This window comes from Acinonyx jubatus, chromosome F2 (genome assembly GCF_027475565.1).
Source record: "Acinonyx jubatus isolate Ajub_Pintada_27869175 chromosome F2, VMU_Ajub_asm_v1.0, whole genome shotgun sequence".
Classification (NCBI taxonomy): domain Eukaryota; kingdom Metazoa; phylum Chordata; class Mammalia; order Carnivora; family Felidae; genus Acinonyx; species Acinonyx jubatus.
In genome coordinates this window covers 50,207,322-50,230,270 of record NC_069394.1, presented here as the reverse complement: position 1 = coordinate 50,230,270, position 22,949 = coordinate 50,207,322, and the positions used below count along the sequence as shown (strand labels likewise).

At 35.0% G+C, this 22,949-nt stretch overlaps 1 protein-coding gene across 8 annotated transcripts in view; it reads left to right on the top strand.

The window, feature by feature from the left end:
• The window catches only part of RALYL (RALY RNA binding protein like), a 704,475-nt gene that overhangs the window by 309,034 nt on the left and 372,492 nt on the right, over positions 1-22,949 (top strand). For all 8 annotated transcript variants that reach the window (XM_027064307.2, XM_027064306.2, XM_027064304.2 and 5 more), the window contains one exon: positions 10,207-10,485. In XM_027064307.2, coding sequence (XP_026920108.1) covers positions 10,230-10,485 — 256 coding nt within the window. In that variant the 5' untranslated portion in view covers positions 10,207-10,229. The remainder of the gene's footprint in view (positions 1-10,206; positions 10,486-22,949) is intronic.

Genomic DNA, 22,949 nt, shown 5'->3' with positions numbered 1-22,949 from the left:
GCTAATTATTGTTATTTTGACTTCTCTATGTAACTCAAAGCAATCTTCTGCCTAGGTCATGTTGACCAGTGGAGTTATCTTAAAAGTATGATTACAGTCAGTATCTTAGGCAACTTGTGGGACTGAAGGTTCTGTTTTGCAGAGGAGAAAGCTTTTAAGAACATTGCATGAAATAAATTTCATAGATTCATATCAATTTGTTCATATTGTAGAGGTTATGAGTATACTTCAGGATAACTCCATGAAGTGAATAGTTTTGAGTTATATCACCATGTGGTTTTATCTCTTTGAATCTTGGTTTCAATTTAAAGCTGATAGTTAATTTTATTTGTAAAAACTCATTGGAATCTTATACATTGAATGTAGGGATCTGTCAAATAGACAATGCTTACATGATTCCTGAAATAATAGATGCAACACCAGTCACAATGTCTCTAATGGCTCAAAGAAAGTTTGTTCCATTTCATGAAAACTCCAAACACAAGTAGATTCTTACCCTTGGGTAATGTGAACTTCTATGGACTAAATTATGTCCCCTCAAAATTCATATGGTTGAAACACTAACCCCTTATGTGATGGTACTTGATGGGGTCCCTGGGAAGTAAATAGCTTTAGGTGAGGTCATGAAGGTAGGGCTCCCATGATGGGATCAGTATCCTTATAAGAAAACAAAGAGAGGCCAGAGCTTGCTCTCTCTCTACCATGTGAAGACACAGCAAGAAGGTAGCCTTCTGCAAACCAGGAAGAGATCTCTTACCAGGAACTGAACCAGTTGGCTTGGACTCTCACCTTTACAACTGTGAAAAATAACCTGCTCTATAAACCACCCATACTATGGGATTTTGTTAATAGCAGCCCCAGTTGATTAATGCGTGAAGAAAGAAGGGAATTGTACTGATTATCTGTTCCTTGCTTTACTTCTTGATACTTGGCCTGGCCTGACCAGTGCTCTTTCAGATTGATCATGATTTACACATGGATGTGTCTGACCTCTCGTGAACTAAGGTGATGGTTTCTTTTTTTTAATTATTATTATTTTTTATTAATATGAAATTTATTGTTAAATTGGTTTCCATACAACACCCAGTGCTCATCCCAGCAGGTGCCCTCCTCAATACCCATCACCCACCGTCCCCTCCCTCCCACCCCCCATCAACCCTCAGTTTGTTTTCAGTTTTTAAGAGTCTCTTATGGTTTGGCTCCCTCCCTCTCTAACCTTTTTTTTCCTTCCTCTCCCCCATGGTCTTCTGTTAAGTTTCTCAGGGTCTACATAGGAGTGAAAACATATGGGATCTTTCTCTGTATGACTTATTAAACTTAGCATAACACTCTCCAGTTCCATCCATGTTGCTACCTAAGGCCATATTTCATTCTTTCTCATCTCCACATAGTATTCCATTGCATTTATAAACCACAATTTCTTTATCCATTCATCAGTTGATGGACATTTAGGCTCTTTCCATAATTTGGCTATTGTTGAAAGTACTGCTATAAACATTGGGGTACAAGTGCCCCTATGCATCAGCACTCCTGGATCCCTTGGGTAAATTCCTAGCAGTGTTATTGCTGGGTCTTAGGGTAGATCTATTTTTAATTTTTTGAGGAACCTCCACAGTTTTCCAGAGTGGCTGCACCAGTTTGCATTCCCACCAGCAGTGCAAAAGGGTTCCCGTTTCTCCACATCCTTGCCAGCATCTGTAGTCTCCTGATTTGTTCATTGTAGCCACTCTGACTGTCGTGAGGTGGTATCTCAGTGTGGTTTTGATTTGTATTTCCCTGGTGGTTTCTTTAGACCATAACCTCTGCTAAATAATGGTTGGATCTATAGCACCTCATTAAATGCTTCACAAGAGATGGCTTAACAATTACTATTACTCCTTATTTATAAAATTTCAATCATTTATTCATTTGTATTTTCCAAAATGATTTTAATTCAGTTTAACACAGAAGTTGATTAATATTTCCATTTCTTAACTAAGTTTGAAATGTTGACTCAATAATATCCTTTGATTTCTAATTTATAGTTAAAATCACCAACGTAAAATAATAACTTTTTTGTAGCTACAATTGTTACATTATATATACCTATATATTTATTTGTTTTTGTTTTCAACTCAACCACTTAATCTCCAGATTAAAAATATTTATTTCTTAGTAGTTAATGGTTCTATTCAAATATAATCACTGCTATTAAGATATTTTAGCTAACATTGTTTGCTTTATAAAATTAATGCAATTCTTATTTTTATAGTAATTTTATTTTTCTATTGCTTACAATAATTTCATTAAATTTTAATGTTCTGCCTGGAACTGTGGAATGGAATACTATCATTTGCTTCATTTTAAAGCCTTTCTATATCCCATTAAATAGCATTTTCAAACCATTTTTATTCCTAAAATACCTCCTATTAATCAACTTTCTGTGAAATTTATCGTATCACCTTTATTATCAGTGAGTTCTTATTGAAAGCAAAGTGTTTTATATGTTTACATTTTTTTACACACAAACTAGTAGTTAAAAGGGAAAAGGAAAACTGGGTTTCTTGGTTCTTAGAGGGCGCTACTGCCACAATATTATACACAGTGTCTGAGGCACATAGTTTTAAAAAAGCATAAAGAATACTTGATGTGAATATAATTAATATTTTCAAAACTTAATGAATAGAAAATTTCACCTTTGCACTGAATGTTACTCGTAGTTGTAACAACTGAATTGTAATACTAAGATAGAAGGGCTGCTGAAGGATACAATATTTTAATAGTGTTTTTAATTTTTTTATATTCAGTAGTTAAATTTTTAATAAATATTGAACAGTACTAAACATTCATATATTAAAATATAGTACGTAGACTTATGAAATGTGCATTTAACAAAGGAAATCAGAGTGATTTTATTATATCTTTAAATAATAATGGCTTTGTGTGGTGATATCCCTGGGAAGCTCCAAACACTAATTCATTTTTTTCTGAGTACAAGAGAGTTATGCTATTTCTGTTATTAGTGCCAGTCTAGCTAAGCTCTTAAACTTCATTTCAGAGATGAGAATATCCCTCTCTTATTTAGCTTATGGTCTGATTGCCCATTCTTCCTATTCAACCTAATGAATCAGAAAATATTTAGAATGTGGTACTTAGGGAAGAGCTAGAAGGCATCAACATTGCTTTGAGTGAGTTAAAACAACCAGTAACAGGTAGGAGTAGAAAGGTGTTTAACCGTTCTAGAAAATAGCTGAGGATTTACAAGTAAAGTTTTTTCTTTCCTATTTGACCAAGGAATTTTAGTATTTGCAATGTATCCTTATTAAATTTCTCAAAGTGTTCATCTGAGATATATTTGTGATCTGAAAAAATTGGAAACAAGCTAAATGCTCATCAAGAGAATGAAGGGGGCATTTGGGTGGCTCAGTTGATTAAGTGTCCGACTTTGGCTCAGGTCATAATTAAAGGTTTCCTGAGTTTGAGTCCCGCAGTGGGCTCTCTGCTGTCAGCACAGAGCCAGCTTCTGATCCTCTGTCCCGCTCCTTCTCTGCCCCTCCCCTCCTGGTTCTCTCTCTTTCTCTCTCAAAATAAATAAATAAACTTAATAAAGAAAGCGAAAGAGAATGAAGAAAATGATGGTATAGATTATTACTCTGTGATTGTTTAAGTTATATCCAATAAAATTATTTAACAGTGTAATAAAATGGGTATTGAAATAAGTAATGAACTTTGTATGCAGATTTGATGTGGTTTTTTTTTCGTAATTTACACCTCATTTTCTCCTAAGTACTGGAAAGAAATGACAAAGAAAATACAACAAAATTTTAACAGTAAATATCTTCAGGTTGGAAGTTTTTTTTTTCTTTTTTTTTCTTTCATATGGATATACAGTAAAGCCTTAAGTGAGCATAATTCATTCTGGAAACATGGACTTGTATACCAAAGTGAATTTCAAGAACCATTGGCTCAGTTGTGATCATGTGACATTCGGCATCACATACTACTCATATTGCAAGACTTCACTCATTTGCCAAGTTAAAATTCATTAGAAATGTTTGTTCGTCTTGAAGAACATTCAGAGATCAAGATACTCACAATCCAAGGTTTTACTGTATTTTCCTTCATGTGTACATGTTCCCAAAATATTTTCTTTTAAAAAGAAAGGTGCCCTTTGGGGGCACCTGGGTGGTTCAGTTGGTTGAGTGTCCGACTCTGGTTCAGGTCATGATGTGGTGGTTGGTGAGTTTGAGCCCCACATGGGGCTTCCTGCTGTCAGCACAGAGCCCGCTTCAGATCCTCTATCCCCTTCTGTCTCTGACCCTCCCCCACTCATGTTCTCTCAAAAATAAACAAAACATTTTTTTAAAAAGTCACCTTTAGGGGCGCCTGGGTGGCTCAGTTGGTTAAGCGTCCGACTTCGGCTCAGGTCATGATCTCGCGGTCTGTGAGTTCAAGCTCCGCATCGGGCTCTGGGCTGATGGCTCAGAGCCTGGAACCTGCTTCAGATTCTGTCTCCCTCTCTCTGACCCTCCCCCGTTCATGCTCTGTCTTTCTCTGTCTCAAAAATAAAATAAACGTTAAAAAAAAACATTTTAAAAGTCACCTTTAGATTCTTTCAGGAAGTACTTTGAGATTTAAGAATCAAATATTCGTGGGGCACCTGGGAGGCTCAGTCGGTTTGGCATCCGACTTGGGCTCATGTCCTGATCTCGCAGTTCTCGAATTCAAGCCCCGTGTCCGAATCTGTGCTGACAGCTCAGAGCCTGGAGCCTGCTTCAGATCTATGTCTCCCTCTCTCTCTGCACCGCGCCCCCCGACTTGCACTCTGTCTCTCTCTGTCTCTCAAAAAGAAATAAATGTTAAAAAAGTTAAAAAATATTTGAATATTCATATGATTATGACATTTATCTTTATTGAATGGTAGAGATATCACCACATATGCTTTATTGTCCTGTGGCAAGTGGATATCTGAAGATATTTCACAAGACAGTGTTTTTGAAGTTTTATGAATTCCATTGAAGGATTGTCACTGCCCTGGTAGACATAAGTTATACCTTCCTAAGTTATGGATGGTTTTCTAAAGAATAAATTCAGACTTTTGGGGGGGACATTCTTTTGATTTATTCATCTAAGAAGAGATGTTTAAATACATTAGTTTATTTCAATTCAGTTTTTTCCCTTTATGTAGTCATAAATCTAAGCAGTTTTATACCAACTTTTTAAATGGAGAAATATTCAAGTACATTTAAATGAGTTAAAAAGTATTTGGAAAATAATTGTCTTCTTGTGCATGCTAAGAAATTAGCTATGCTCTTTGAATTTTGTAATATCCTCTAATGATGAATTCAAATATCTTCTTTTTTAAAAGTTTATTCCAACTCATGAACTGGGAGAAGTCAGATTCTTAACCAACTGAGCCACGTAGGTGCCCCAGATATCTTCTGCCTCAAGTTTTCTCTAGTCTTTTTTTCCCCCAGAAATTACAACTTTAGTTTGTAAACCTTGCAGCATTTGCAAGGTTTTAACCTTATATTATAGAACTTATCTGAGTACTAGTTCTAGATTGTAGCAGATTATAACATTTAGGGCATGATATTTTTTTCTTACTCATTTTTGTATCCCTTTCATCTTTTCCCAGGTTCTTGAATATAGTATTATTAATATTGTTAGCTGCCTTTCTTGAATACCTGGGTATTTCTTGTTGAACTTGTTATTTTTTTTCTTCATTCTTTGTTCAATAGGAATATCTGAATAAATCTAAAATTTAAATTGGAAATTCAGGACCATGAAATCAAGAGGAGGATAGAATTTATTGTCCTCTTAATCTTGTCTGCTCCAAATTTTTTTTTCTCTAAAATAAACTTTAATGTTGTCTTTAATTCATAATTAATGTATCTTTTTTAGATCCAAGGGTAAAAATCTTCTTCAAATATAAGTAAAAGGTTTTAAGTACTCTAAACACATTCTTTATGATTTTATAGAGCATTCACCATCTTAGTGTGATATTTCCAGAAAGAAAATCTTACTCTTATGTTCGTCTTCTTATGGCAACTGTTTGAATTTTTGCTTCTTCTTCTTCTGAAATATATCGAATACCATCATATTTTTCGTAAGTTTCTGGGACCAGAATGCCTCCATAATACATAAATAAAACAAATTATTTCTGATTTTTGTTGACTCTATATTTTTGAAAGACCAGAGTCCTGTTAGCCTTTTTGGGTATGGAAACCCACTAAAATACTGCTTTAATTTTAACTAAATAAAATTAAAAATTTGGTACTTCAATCTCACTGGCAACATTTTAGGTCCTCAAAAGTTGCAGAGTTATTCACTATCCTTTTGGATAGTGCAGGTATAGAATGTTTCCATCTTTACAGAAAGTTCTGTGGGGCAGCAGTGATTTATAGTTTATTACACAGTAGCCCTTCATAAACACTTAACAGTAGCTCCATTCAAACTTCTAGCTTAAAAATGAAGAGACAAGTTCTATATTTAATTTCATTTTCACCAAAAAAATCATTTTTCTCTTGTTATTTCTTTTGTAGCTATAATAACATCTCCTATTGTTTTCCTGTTTTTTTTTTCTTACAATGTAAGCATTTTTCCAGTGCCTCAGAGCTCCCTGATTTTTTCTCTTTATCAGTGGTTTTCAATAATTTGATTTGATGTGTCTGGGTGTAGTTTTCTTTCTCTGTGTTTACTCTGATTGGAGTCAGTGAGATTCTTGAATCTGTGGGATCATATACTTTTCATCAAATTTGGAAGATTTTTGGCTATTATTCTTTTGCACATTTTACCCCTGTGAGACTCCAAGTATATTATATTAAATAGCTCGATAGCATCATATGACTCGCTGAGGCCCTTATTTTCTCAATGTTTTATCTCTGTGACACACTTTGGATGTTCACTATTTCTACAACTTCAAATTCACAAATCCGTTCTTCTGCAGATTCTTATCACCTGTAATATCCACTAAGTGTGTTTGTGTGTGTGTGTGTGTTGTGTATATGTATACATACATTATTTATTTTAGATATAATCTTCATCTTTAGACATTCCCCTTGATTCTTTTTTTTATATCGCTAATTTTTCTCCTAGTTATGGGTCATATTTTCTGATTTGTGAGATATTTAGAAATGTTTGATTGGATGCTGAAGATTTTGTATTTTATGTTGAGTGCATCTGAGTTTTATTTTTTTAAAGAAGTATTACACGTTGCTCTGGTAGACATTTAAATTGTTTTTCGTTTAGTTTGAACATCTTAAGATTGTTTTTAAGTTTTATTAGGGTGGTCCCAGAGTACTTTTCACTGTAGGGATCATTTATCCCCATCACTAAGGCCTAGCCCTTATGATGTCTAAACTTAATGCTCCAGGGGCCAGTTTGACACTGCACTGTTGCTGGTAGAAACTGCAATGATACTCATTCTTTTATGGGTCTGGAAATTCACAGCCTCCAATAACTTTTAGCCAACCTCATAGACACTCATCTTTTGCATGCATATTCTAGGAACCAGCATAGATTTAAAGGATCTCTAAGCCTATTTCTGGAGTTGTCTGTCTTAGCTCTCTTCTTTCTAGAAATCTGCCTCAAAAATTCCTGCCTCCTCAGACTCCCTGAACTCTGATATCTATTGCCTCAACCCAGTGAGATAGCTGTCTGTGTTTTCAATTGCACACACATGCACACATACACATGTATCTCAGCAACGATGACCTAAAATATGTTTCTTTTCTCTGAGATGTCATGGCCCCTGCAGTAACTGTGGTTTAATGTCCAAAAACAGTTTGTTTCATCTATATTAGATTGGTTTTAGAGTCAGGAGTTAGAATCAGGAAGGTTAATTTATAATCTCCTGTTATTACATTATGTCTGAAAGTGGAAGTCCTTCTTCAACTGATTGAAGATTCATGTAATGAAGAAGTACAGCTAAATATTACACTATGAACGAAGACTTGATTTTGCAGAGAATGTTGAAATGTTAATATACAGCACAGTGACAAAGCTGTATCATTTTAAATACTGCTAGAAACAGACAAGTAATGTTTGTGTGAGAAGACAGACACATACAGATTTTAAGGTGATGAAGAGTCCGTAGGTAGAAGTACACGATTGGCAATTTGGAGTTGCAGTTTCGAGAGTCATTTACATAGAGTAAAAGGACAGAGTCAGAGAGAGCATGCGGATATTTACGGTGAGAAGTTGAGTACAGCTATGCCGTCATCTTCAATTTGACCACTGGGCTCTGTCAGCCATGGGTCTGACCTAAACCCACAGTTCTTGAGTTTGCATTTTAACCAGCTTGTCCCTTGTCAGGAAATAAAACATCAACCATAGTAATTGTTTTTACTTGAAAGTAACTGATATTGCTAAAAGTATTGATCACATAAGAGCAAAAAGAAAATAATAGTATTGCTATGGATTGCATTATTGATGTTGGCTTAGAGTGGTAAGAAAGATAACAATCTATCGATTCTGAAGCCCCCAAAATGGATATTTAGTTTGTTTTTCCTTCTCAATGTTATTAAAATACACTAAATTATATGAGAAAGCTAAACATTTATTTAAAATATATATGTACACCTTAATTTTTCTTTTTAAAAATTGATTCTCAAAGCGTTTGTCTTGAGGTATGTAACAGCTCATATTGCAAAATGGAAAAAAAATCATCAGCTTTCCTTCCTTTCAACCCTAACCTTGAATAATTCATAAAGCAACCACTTAAATCTAGCTAAACTGAAACAAAACAAGGCAGCAGCAATATAATCTTTGCTTTTAAGGATGCCATACTCTTTTTATGTGAATAAATAAATGTTTATGAACTCAACCTTGATTTTAAAGAGATATATACAACATTGACTGTCCAATATTTAGTAAAATTTTAATAATCCAAGATAATTAACAACTTAATTTGAAACATTTTATGTTATTTGGTTGCTCTTGATCTCAGAAGTAACTGGCTTAAATGTATAGTCAGTTTTCAGACATATTCAATTACATACCTTTAAGACTTCTACCATTTTAATGCTCAACTTAAAATGTCATTTGAAATTATAAAAAAGTAAGATGGACTTATTAATTGTTTTTATAGCTATAAGTTTTTAAAAGAAATTACTCCTATAAAAATATATCACTGATAAAGTGTATTAATAAGCTAATATTTAACAATGATCATCAGTATCCGAGATTGTATCCTTGTTGAAATTTTATTTTTACCACACTGACTTTTTAAAAATGTTAGTCACTTTAGAAGAAGATGTTTATCCAGAAAAGAAAGGAAGGGAGGGAGGGAGGGTAGGAAGGAGAGAGGAAGGAAGGAAAGAGGTGCTTAACAAATATTGTTGAATAAATGAATGAATGAATGAATAAATGTTTAAAACCTTAAAAAAATAAATCTGTAAGTGCTGGAATGCTTAGAAATAAAAGTTTCATTGAGTTTAATTAAGCACAATTAAATACTCTGCCAAGCTCAGAAAACAATTTTAGAAATACTGGCAGTCCTTAGGCAACATAGGAACCATTAGTTTAATGAATTAAAAATGAGTTTGAGAATACAAATTTCAACACAGATACCCAGTCCACTAATTTGCTGATCATTGATAAAAACTAGCCACATGTGCTGCCTTCTTTTTTGTTGTTGTTGTTTTTTAAAGCAACATATGATATTGGTTCAGTTAGAGAGAAGCTATGGAATTAACTCTGGTTAAATCCCTTACTTCTATAGTCATGTTTTTCTTATGTTGAAAGTTTAAATTAATTTTTAAACCCTTTTTCTCTTCTACAGCATTTAGTGCAAAGAATTGTTAGTTTCTGATAGAAGGGTTCTGATAATGAAATAGCCAATATATGTACCTTTCACAGAAAATGTAGAACTAAAAATGCATGTTCTCAGCAATAAAAGGCGGATTCTTCCTCAAACTTGCTTCTGAAAAAGTGAGAGACTTAAAAGAAAAATGACAAACGGTTTAGTCATTATTCAGTCCTGAATTTGGAATAAATAAGTCAGGAATTTATTTATGACTATATGCTAAGAGTTAATAGTGTTTTCTTACTGCATTTTATAATGCAATGTTCACTTTTTATATTACTAAATTTTCTTCTCAAGAAGACCAGTAATAATTAGGGATCTGAGGTTACCTGGTACACTATTGAAAAATTGTTAAAAACCAGTAGTATCCATTCAATCTAATTATTTTCCTCTTGATTGTTTTTGTTTGTTTCTTTAAGGATTAAAACAAGGTGAGCCAACCATGACTGGCAAAACACAGACCAGCAATGTCACCAATAAGAATGACCCCAAGTCCATCAACTCCCGTGTTTTCATCGGCAATCTAAATACAGCCATTGTCAAGAAAGTTGACATTGAAGCCATATTCTCAAAGTACGGAAAAATAGTTGGATGCTCAGTTCACAAAGGTTATGCGTTCGTACAGTACATGAGTGAGCGGCACGCGAGAGCTGCAGTGGCTGGAGAAAATGCCAGGATCATCGCCGGCCAGCCACTTGGTAAGTCACGCTCAGTTATGGTTCTCACATTAGTGCTCCAGTCTTTGCACATATCTGCGTATTTTTAGTTTTACTATTAAGCCAGCCCTGCCATAGTGTCTACCTCCTATTTAACCATTTATAATGTTTGCATATTTGTAATTTACATTACTTTCTTGTTTTCGTATTGTTTTACATGGTTCTTATTTTCTCTACAAAATATGATCAGTTCTGCTTTGCAGTACGTGTTGCCCCCACCAAGCCTAACAGGGCCAGGGAAATAAAAAATATGCATCATGTGTAACTTTATTTGACTTGAAATGGTTTCCATCTTCCAGGAAACACTATGTTAAGAAAAAAGTAACTCTGCTTTGTAGCCTTTGCTCTGAGGGCTAACATTTTCCTAATTTCCTGTTTTTATTGTTAGAGGAGGAGCAATAGAAAATAGCAAACAGAAGTCAATCTTGAGAACTGGGAAAGGAATATAAGCCAGTCTTTCTTATGTACTATGGAATCCTGTACATCATGCCTGTTCAATCATGTGTAATAATCAGATATTTGTCTAAAGTCCAAGGAATACTACAGTTTTTTTTCAAAGGAAAGACTACAGTCTGAAGTAAAATGCAAATATTTAGGAGGAACTATATTGTAGTAAATATGCAGATTAAAAAATAAAAATTACACAATCTATTTTTCTACATGAGGAAAAAGCAGAATTAATACATCAGTGATCCCTTAGTGTATGTTTCTTACCCTGTCCAGATTCATATTTTAAATTGATTGCACAACATCTTCTCTCAGCTTTATATGCCCAGAACAAAACTCATGATTGTTCACACCCTTAACTTCCTTCATTCCCAGGCTTCTCCATCAAGAGAAATGGAACCTTCACTGAATCCAATTTTGCAGACAAAAACTGAGGTGTCAGCTCTGATTCCTCTATCCTCCCCATACTCCAGATATAACGCATCATCATGTTTCATGCCTTTGATATATCCCAAACCCAGTTGCCTTTTAGATGGGTACTGATAGCCATCCATTCAGGCCACCATTATATCTCACCTGGACTACTGAAGTAACCACCTAACAGTCTGCCTCTTTCCACTCTGGTCAGTGTCCCTTTAAAATGTACATGTGATGATACTCTTAAAACCCTAATGCTTTTCCATCTTACCCAGGGTAAGATTTATATTCTTTACCTCCAATGCCTCACATCTTTAACTTCATCTCCTCCTCTCTGCCTTCTTGTACCACATCAGTAATGCTGATCTTGATATGCCCCAAATGTTCCAAGATTGTTCCTGCCTCAGAGGCTTTGGAATTACTATTCCTTCTGCTCAAAAGATAGGTCTTTGCTAATAATTTATTGCTCCCTGCTTGATCGTGTGCTGTACTCAAATTTTCCTTCCCTGGAGAGGCTTTTCCTGACCAACCTAAAATAGGATAGTCTTCTGCCCTCTTGCCTACATGATCTGTTTCATTACTGTACTTTATATTTTTATATATATATATATATATATATATATATATATATATATATATATCTGTATCTGGGTATCTGGGATTACATAATTTATCATGTACCTCTCTCAGGTCCACAGACCTAAAGATGAAGGCACATATAAAAGAAACAAGCTAAAAGCATAGACAAATCAAGTTAGAAGAGTGTTAAGAACATTGTATTATCAAGTCACATAATTATAGTTATGAAAAATATTGGGGAGGGCAAGAAATTCAATAAAACAAGAGTGAAGTCTGAGGTAATAATCTTGAAGGGAAAAAAGGATTTTTACATAAGTACTTGCTATAGACTCACTTATAATGAGTAACCACAAAGAATAGAGTTTTTATACCTTTCTCTAATTCATTTTTTAATATTTTAAAGAAAGGTAAGGCTTTACAAAAGACATTGGTAAGTTTTTCATTTGTTCCTTTGTATTTTCCTTAATGTCTCCATTCCACTTCTTACCTTGAAGTGGGAATTTCCTGACCATTTTTGTTTTCCTAAGTTGAATTTTTTTTAACGTTTATTCCTTTTTGAGAGACAGAGCTGAGTGCGGAGGGGCACAGAGAGAGAGGGAGACACAGACTCCAAAGTAGGCTTCAGGCTCTGAGCTGTCAGCACAGAGCCCCAGCCGGGAACGAACCCACCTGAGCTGAAGTCAGAGGCTTTAATCAACTGAGCCAGCCAGGCACCCTCTAATTTGAAATTCTTATTTCAGGGCCTCATTCGAGCAAATGTCAGAGAAATGCTCATTTATTGTCTGTATCCTGACTGTTATGAAGCTAGTACATACTTGTAGAAATGTACTTAATTATTATTTAAAAAAATTAATTATCACTATAAGGTCAATTAAAAGTTCAATTCACCAGGGAGCCTGGGTGGCTTAGTCAGTTAAGTGTCTGATTCTTGATTTTGGCTGAGGTCAGGATCTCCCAGTTGTGAGATCAGGCGTGTTTGGCTCCATGCTGGGCATTGAACCTGCTTCAGATTTTCTCTCTCCCTTTCCCTTTGCCCCTCCTCTTCCCCCCACTCCTCCCGAATCATGCACTCACACTCTCTCTCTCTCAAAAAAAAAAAAAAATCCTATTCACTTACTAATGAACAATAGCTAATTTTTCAGAGTCCTGGTTTTTTTTCCCCCACTGCCCAGTTGATTACTCTCCTTTTGAGAAGAATGCAATGGAGGAAGAGAACATCAATACTGAAAATTGTGTGCCTTGCTTAGAAAACCCAAAGAAAAAAAATGATGACACCAAATCACTATGCTTTGAGAGGCACAGAATTAAATTGTACTTCTAATAAGATATCATTTCTCATTTCTAATCATTTGTCTCAGATCTTCTCTTTGTTGTGTCCTCAGGTTAAACTCTGGAGCATATATCTTGATCAGCCGTAATCACCTTTTCTGCCTGAATCCAAGTTAAAGACTTTCTTCCTTCAGTTGAAATCTGGTCTTTCACTATTTGTGTCTAAGCTGAATGTCTTTTTATACAAAGCAAAGGCTTTATAATAGCTAGTAACTGCTTTTCAGGTCAAATGTCTGAATTTCCCCCACCTTTTCTTGAACCATATTGCTAGAAATTCAGGCAGGTTTTCCAGTTGTTCCCTATAGGAAGCTGGTTCCCCAGTCAAGTCCTGAAGAAGACTCTGAGTTTTCCAGAAGGTATATCCATTATATATACCTTTAAATATTAAACCTTTAAATATTTACCTTTAATATTTTACCTTTAAATATTATACCTTTGTTTTTTTGTGACAAGGGAAAGCAGGCTTAGTAAATCACCTGCTCCTTGAATTTTTGGACTCTCAAATAAACCCTTTATGATTGTAGCCCCCACCAAGCCCTACGAGCACTTAATTTGAAGTGAATTGATTATGGATTAAATAATAGACCACTGTCATATGAAATTGATATTAGCTTCATGTACCCACAACCTGTCTAAGCATTCTTTTTTCTCTTAGAGTAAGAAGAAAATTCATAGTAATGAAGCCTTGCTGGGCTAGTATGTTACCTTTATTACTTTATTTGATAGCAACACATATTTAAATACCTTCTTATAGAGAGAAGCAATTTTTTCATATAACTACATGTTTAAATATCTTTATGTACAAATTAGAGATTAAACATCAGTAGTACCAGGAAAATTAAACATTTTGTAGAATATGTGAATTTATAGTTCTATGGAAGTTATAAGGTTGTCCTTAAACTGACAATAAGCTACGAATATGATGAAATCTGGCATTTACTAAATGTAAATATTAATGGCTGTTTTGACATGAAAAGATTCTAACTTGGAAAGTAGTAGGCTGAATTGTCTTTTACTGAGAAAATAATCCATCAGCAGTTTGACAGACGGATTAGGGTGACATAAAATTAGAAATGGAACATGTGCTAGGAGCCTGCTGAAAGAGTTCAGGTTTCAAATTATGGAAATGAAGAAGGAAAAATGAGGAAAGGTAGGTAGGATCAATAAGATTAAATAACTAGTTGGTACAGTGAGTGAGACAGAGACAATGAGAGATAGAAGAATCAAGAATGATTCCCATTTTATGGGTTGAGTTTTCTATTGGATAGTCTTGGAGATCACTAGGAAGATGGATAATGATTTCTTAAGGGAAAAAGTTTTTTGTGTAAGACAGTGAGTGCAGGAATGAATAGATGTATTAAGGTTGATGGGCATGCTTGAAGATATGGAAGCCTATGTATACAGTACCTGTACATTGGATACACAAGTCCAAGTTGACAGGAGAGATTTGGACTGAGTAGAGATTTGTATGTCACCAGTATAAATGGTGTTGAAGCTATAGAAATGGGTAAGCTGACCCAAGGAAAATGTATAGAGTAAAGAATATTGGCTAAAGATGGATCTGTGGAGAAATATGCCCTCTGAAAATCTAAATCTAATCTACTTTCTACATAGCTGTTTCATCCCCCAGCTCTATGCTATAGTTAACCCTGGCCTATCTAAACTTCCTAGAGTGGATGACTGCTTTCTTAGCTGTAGAGTCCTCAAGTCACCTCCATTCAATGCTACTGATTTGCAGACTTCGAAGGCCATGTGTGCAAATACTTTTATTGATTCTAATATTTAAAAATATCATTTATGAGAGCTTAAGCATCTTATCTTTACGCTTAAGTTTCTTTCCATATTAATGTCTTCTATACCCAAGGCCATCTGCCCAGCTAAGTAGCAGAGAAAACTTTATCTACCTTGCCAGGTTTCATTGTCTGTCTTTAATAAAACTATTGGAAAATATAGAAATGTTCCTCAGAGCAGATGCAAGTCAACCATTATGGATCCAGGAAGGATAATTCTACTCACTTGACTACATTAGTACACCTGAAGATTTAAGACCAATAATTCCATATATCTGTATTATTAAACCTTCTGTGTCTTTGGACTTTTACCATGGAATCATCATCAAATTCTGAATTGAAATCCTAAATAGTATATATTTTGTATTCTTTTCAAGTTCATGTAAAATGAGAATTTATTTTAAAAGTTGCTGAATCCAACCTAAAAATTACAATGCATAGAGTAACTAAGGGTGCTGAGAAGTTGGAGCTCAAAATACTGGAACTCTAATCTGAATTTTGAAAGTAGGTCACAGTCTAAAGTCTTGATTAACTTCTCTTTCTTGGACTTTTTATACTTATTGTTGGCAGAGATTTCTAAATTCTATACCATAACAGGGGAAAAGTGCCAAGAAATAGTTCAGTGACCCATCCATTTTATCGACATGTTAATGAACCCAAGAAATGTTTTTATTGAATGCAAAGTTTGTTTCCTGAGGTCATTTTCCTTAAAGGCATATAACAAATAAATGAATAACTAAGACATAGTACTTTTTTCCTTGGGTTTAGACTTCAATATATTCACTACTCCAGAGCAATTAAGCAAAAACAAACAAAAATACTTACTTCCTCAAACTGTAAACAATGTCTCTAGTTGTTCTTTTTTTTTTAACCTATGATCAAGGCATGTACCAGAACTTCTTGTGAGGTAGACATGTTTCCTTCTTCTCCTATTTCCATGCAATTTTCTTTAAAGTTTATGCCTTTGTCTCTCATTTCACAGTTCACTCCTTCAGACTTTGGGGCTCTGTGACCCCATGCCGAGTTCTGTCCCCAGGCTGTGACACATGTTTCAATCACCTCTCTTCTTTTCCCCATTGATGTGTCTTCATTCCCAGGTCATAGTTAGCCGATAAATACCCTTAATCATATGTTTGGAGCTATGATAACTGAACACATTAAGTGATTTCAAATAAATGAACTGGGTGGAGAGATGGATTGTTGGTATTGCTGCTTTCCAAACACTAATCACAGCATACCCTGTGGGTGTTGTACAGAAAGGGAAACTTGGCTGTAACTTAACTTTAATTGCTTTTATACTTGTTTAGTTCTTCCACATGTCTTTTGTACCACAGTATAAAAAGGATATCCCCTTTTTATCCCTGGATTCATGCCTCTGATACGTCATGGAGGATTGCTGAGCTTTCTGTGGCAAACAACAATTGATTCCATTTTGGCTCACATTCGTTGGGATTCTTAAAAAACCAGAATCCTGCTATGAAATTATTCTGAATAATTTTTGTTAAAAAACACATTTTCTGTAAGGTAAAGCTCCTTATAAAAGTGTATCTCAGTTTAGTTGTTCAATAAAATTTAAATTTAAAAAGGTGAAATACTAATATAACCTTCCTTTAGTATTTCATGAATTTGGCTTTTAAGTTTTGTTAATATTAGAAATATTTGTTGCATTTTTTAATCTAAGTTTGGTCATCACAGATTTTTCTCTCAAACACATTTTACGAAAGTTGAAACAAACTTTTTAAATGTTTAATACTGACAATTTTTATATGAGAGGTCGTGCATAAAGCATTCTTTTGTACAAAAATATCATGCAGAGGTTGGAGACTAAGTCTATATTAGTGCAAATTTCTACTGATTACACTGGCTTGATTACATGCATACTATAAATAAACATTTGTGATTTTTTTAAGATTATTTCACTCTTATGATGCTTGCAAAAGACACAATAATATATGAACTTAAGATGTCAGTAATTAATAGTAGGAGGAATGCAAAGCAAAAACATAATTTATCTATAGAAATCATCCTTGTTGGGGCGCCTGGGTGGCGCAGTTGGTTAAGCGTCCGACTTCAGCCAGGTCACGATTTTGCGGTCCGTGAGTTCGAGCCCCGCGTCAGGCTCTGGGCTGATGGCTCGGAGCCTGGAGCCTGTTTCCGATTCTGTGTCTCCCTCTCTCTCTGCCCCTCCCCCGTTCATGCTCTGTCTCTCTCTGTCCCAAAAATAAATAAAAAACGTTGAAAAAAAAATTAAAAAAAAAAAGAAATCATCCTTGCTCTGAAACCTGAATACAGGTCTCTGTTGGTGAAGAGCAAAGTCTAGTTTAGAAAAAGAATATGTAAGATAGAATTAAATTAATTTCATTATATTATAAATGTCTTACAAATGCTGAAGGAATTCAAAGAAGAAACATGATGAATACATCGTTAATTTTAAAGTAAATGTGGTGGATGGGACGCCTGGGTGGCCCAGTCGGTTAAGTGTCTGATTCAACTCAGGTCATGATCTCAGTTTGTGAGTTCGAGCTCTGTGTCAGGCTCTGTACTGTCAGCTTGGAGCCTGGAGCCCACTTCAGATTCTGTCTCTCTCTCCTCTCTCTCTCTCTCTCTCTTTCTCTCTGCCCCTTCTCTGTTTGTTCTCTCTCTCTCTCTCTCTCTCAAAAATAAATAAACATTAAAAAATTTTTAAATAAAAAAATTAAAAAGTAAAGTAAATCTGGTAGATAGTCTTAACCATGAAGGAAGTAATGGAAATGCAGTGGTAGAAAGGAGGATCCTGGAGATCCGTAGTGAGTAAGAAAGAGGAAAGAAGAAAAACACAGACAACTTCTTATAACAGTCTATGAAGCATGCCTTAGGAGTGATGGATTTCAAATGTGTTTTATCCTCAGCTACCATCTTGCATGCAGAGTGATCTTTTTGAAGTACAAATCTCATGATGTCACCCTCTAATAAAAACTTTGAATGATTTCTCATTGTTCTCAGGAAAAAGACTGAGACCATTGCTGTGGCCTACAGGTTCCTCTGTGATTTATTTCTCACTCATCTGCAGTTACATCACCACCCTCCCATGTGTTCTATCTAAATTGATTTCTCTCAGTTCTTTAAACAATTCATATTCTTTCCCTTCTCTGGACCTTTGCACATGCTATGTGAGACAGTGTCGAATGTCCTTCCCTACTAAGTTCCCTACCATCTCACCTCATTCCCCACTTCTTCACTCCGTTCACTTAACTATTCATCTTTCACATCTCAGATTAAATATCATTACTTTAAGGAAACCTACTTTGATCCCGCAAACATAGTGGGAATGTTTTATTTCCCTTTCTAGCACATATCTTCTTTTCAATTATGTTTCCATATGTACTGTTTTGTAACTGGTATCTGTTTCTTCCCCCTCTTAAGCTAAGTACCTTGAAAGCCTTGACTATTTATGTTTATATTAAACTTCTTAGCACTTAGCAGAGTGTTGATACTTCCATGGTAAATGGTGAAGGGTTGGATGAATGCTTGGATGATTGGAGGAACATGAATTTCACTAAAGGGCTTTTTCTTCCATTGAAAAAGCAACACAAGAAGATGGAGACAGAAAGGAAGAAGGAAAAGAAAGAATGGAAAGGGAGGAAAGAGAGGAGGCGGATAAAGAAGGAGAAGGAGAAGCAGCAAGTCCCCTGGAAAGCAAGTAGTTAACAGATTGGGATTGCTGTAGAGAGAAAACACAGTGGTCGTCTTGTAAGGCAACTAGATATTCAATGGTCTCTCTGAAGTCAGACACCCCCAAGATAGTTATTAAATAGACCGGGTTCATTTTTTTTCTAAACATATTCTAGTCTTTAATAAGCATCAGATGTTAACTCATATATTTTTGCAAAGGTTATAGTGAATGGTATATTGGTTTAAAGAAAGATTTATTTGTGGGGAACTTCTGCTACAGTCCCTAAAATGGCATCTTGTCATAGTTTTGTCTTATTAATAGCTACTACATATTTGTTCAGTACTGCATCATTCTCAAACCTCTTTAACCACAGATTCTCTTCTTTTCTTCCTCACAACAATGCTGAGAGGTAAGTAATATGAGTATTTATGCCTATTCTGCTGCCTAGGAGCTGAAGCTCAAAGAAATTACCTTGCCTTACATCACACAAGTGGTGGTGTAGGATATCAGGCTCAACATATTATGACCCTAATTATTTTCACTCCTGATTCTTGCCATCAGTTCTTTCCATATCAGTATATCGGTACAGTAACTGTAGATATTACCATCTAAACCAGGCTAATTCTGAGAGTGAGAAGTACTATTAATGATCATGCTGTGAAATCAGGTATAAACCAGGATGGTTCTGGACAGACTTGAACGTACTGTCCTTATTATCTACTACATTTGTACTTAAGGTAGACTCCTCCACTTACTTGATCTTTCTCAGGTCAAATATTGCATAGTATGTTAATTAAAGAATGCCGGTCTCAGGATCAGGTAAACCCAGACGTTTCAATAGTTAACATAATAGAACTTTATTTCTTCTTCACATAGAAATAATCAGTACCCTGAAGAAGAGATGGGCTGGGGGAGGAGGCTCTGTTCTTCTCTTTCATCCAGGGACCAGGCCGTAGGAAGTTCTTTTAGTGAGTGACTACCATAGACCTGGAAAGAAGTCATATCAGCAGACCATTGAAAAGTGAGGGAGGATGATGCTTTGGCAGTTTTGTAGTTCAAGCCTGGAAGTGGTGCTTATGTGCCATTGACATGGCTAGGTACAAGCGGGCCTGGGCAGCCATTCTCACCAGCAGCCGTATAGACAGGTGGCCATCTTTAGTGAGCAGTTAGCTTCTTTGCTGCATGTAGTTGAATAACATGAAGAAGTTAATCACTAAGAATCTACTTCTGTAAAATAGAAATAGTAGTGCTTAGTTCATACTATAACGCAGAACTCATATGTTTGTTAAGTGCTTAGAACCTTACCTGCATGTGGTATACACCTTGGGGTAAAAAATTTGTGTATGGATATTGTGGCTTCTAGTACTAAGAGAAGTCCTCTCCTTTTTTTTTTTTTTTTTTGGCTGTAAGATTCTAGACAGATTTTGAATAGATGGTGCAGGCAGTCCATAATGGTAGTGTCAGTAATTGCTGAGAACAAAAGATTAGTTAAACGGATTACAGGTCTGATAGGAGGTGACTCAAGGGAGGGAGAAATTTAAAATCAGTGTTAGGCAGAATTTAAGATCAGTGTTAAAAGCATGGTGAGGTATGGAGAAATAATTCCAGGTGGATGAAACATTGTACCTGGAGTCCTAATTTGGGCAGAAGTGAGTGACCCACCCTGTGGATGAAGAAGTGGTCTCCTGGAGAGGAGTAGAGAGAGGTAAGATTGATGTCAGCCTGTGAAGGGTCTTGAATGTCATACTTATGACACCAAGTGTATAGAAATATAGCACTGTGTTCAGTGTAATGAAGATTGGCTTCAAAAGAATATCTTTTCTTTCTTAACTATTATTTGATTTGCTGTTAATGGTTTAATTATGTGGCATACTATTTAATATGCACATTAATTTCTTCTCACTCCTGGGAGGTTCATTCACTTCTTCACTTAATTGTCAATTATTAATTTTCTATTCTAGCCTGGAAATTGATTTGGGTGAGGTCCTCTGGGAATACAGACTATACTCAGAGTTAGTGTAATTGTCACAAGCTATTTACTGAATGGTTTATATTTATTTATTGTTGTTGTAATATAATTATCTGTCATTAAGTAGCGTGGTGTTTGTATGCATGTTTTGCAATTTTTGGTGAACTTTACATAGCAATATATGTCTTTAGAACAGTGTTTCCTAACCTTGGCAGTATTGAAACATTGGGACTTTGGGGGCCATTCCTTTGTGTTATAAGATGTTAAGCAGCATCTCTGATTTCTCTGTACCTACTAGATGCCAGTAGCACCCCCTTCCAGTAGTGACAACCAAAAATGTGTCCAGATACTATCAAAAGTCCTCTGAGGGCCAAAATCACTACTGGTTAATAATCACTACTTTAGAGCAATTGTAACAAAATAAACTCCATTAATTCATAAATGTTATAGTAGTTTTAGTCAAAATAAACTACATGAAAACAATGTTTTGAATTATTTTGAAAATAATTCATAATTTATAATAAGAACACATCTTTTCCAGTTATTCAGAAAACAAAACTCAGTATGTACCTTTCATAGCAATTATGTTCATGACTATAGCTTACCATTTATATCACCAGTTTGTTTTAATCCTTAAACACAAACACTGGAAACAAATCAATCTGTCTGTATAGTTGACATTTTATAGGTTTACTGATTTCAAGCATAAAACAACAACAAAAAGACTTTTTTTTTAAAGTCCTTTCCCTTCACATCTTGAATATAATGCCTTTTAGAGATGCGATTTTTGTTTTCATTCAGTCCTTCCATTCAAACATTTCAGATCACCACTAAAAATTATGAAGAAAAAGAAAGCCTTGGAAAAATGTTAAGTGAAAAACAGTTCTGAGACTACTCAGATGCGCAGATGATGTTCAAATATTTATTATTTAACAGTACCACTAAAAGCTTGGTGAAACAAAGAAAGAATTGCAGCCTTCCTAGGTGATATTTTCTCTCAGATACATTAGTTCTACCATTATATCTATTCTACTTCATTTTGGTAACTATTATTCTCATGCAGATACTTTTAGGTACAATTTAGATGCAATGTCTGAACGTCTAATAAGGATAGATTGATGGCCTGGGCTGACATGATGAGTACAAATAATCATTTTGCACAGTGCAGTCTGTTGCAAAACCCTTTGACAAGTGCACAGATCTTGTGGGGCTTTCTAACTCTCATAGAAAACATCCAAAGAATGCCGCCAGTACTAAAGAACACTTTAGCAAGGCATCATTATATAAACGTATTACTATTTCTTCCGATAAACAAGTAAGAAAAAAATTTTCGTGTTTGTCTCAATTTCTAACGAGAACAGTGTCATCATACATTCTCAACTTGATAGTTTGACAAAGCTTTCACTTCCCAGGGTATGTATCATAAATTAATCCTTCAAATTAGCTGAAATTTGAGTTATAAACCTTAGAGTTTTTCTTCCCCGGAAACTATTTGCCATTCCAGCTTTCTTTTTCCACTAAAGAAATAGCCAACATATCCTTGTATTTTAAACAGCCAATTTCCCCTAAAATAGTATATTGCCCAGATATTCAAAGTGATTATCAATTGCAAATGTTATATTTACATGGCCATTATATTTTTTTTCAAAAACCTATTCACAGGCCCATGAAGGGTCTTGAATGGTATACGTGACTGGAGGTGTAAAGAATTACTTATGAGATGATATTCAGGAAATTCATTTTGATTTACTCTTTCTGTGGTTGGCAGAAATATGTTGCCACTCTAAACCAGTAGACTTTAGTAATAATATTTTTACATATGTGTAATTTTCACTCAAATTTTCAGAGATTATTTAAAAATTTCTTTCCAACATCCTTCATACAAGCTAGATAATTCGTTTCATTCATCTCATTTACATCTAAGGAAATCTTATAATGTAGTGGCTGTTAAAGAAACCATGTTTTCCCGAAGACAAAAGTCTTGGCACATCCTTCTAACATTTTTTAAAATTACTGTAAGTTATCCTTACTCTACTATCCAAAGTATAATATAATATCTGCTAATTGTTTGGGATGTTCTAACCCTCTTCTGAAACCTTCATCCTCATCCTCCACTGTTCTCAGATAAGTATTAAAAAGAATGCTCTGAGGACTGCAAAGCACAATATGCATATAGGGTTTTTAGTAATTAAATGGAGCTACTTAATATGCTATAAACAAATGCTAATTAGCAAACTTCCATGAACTGGTGGTCTGTTGGCCA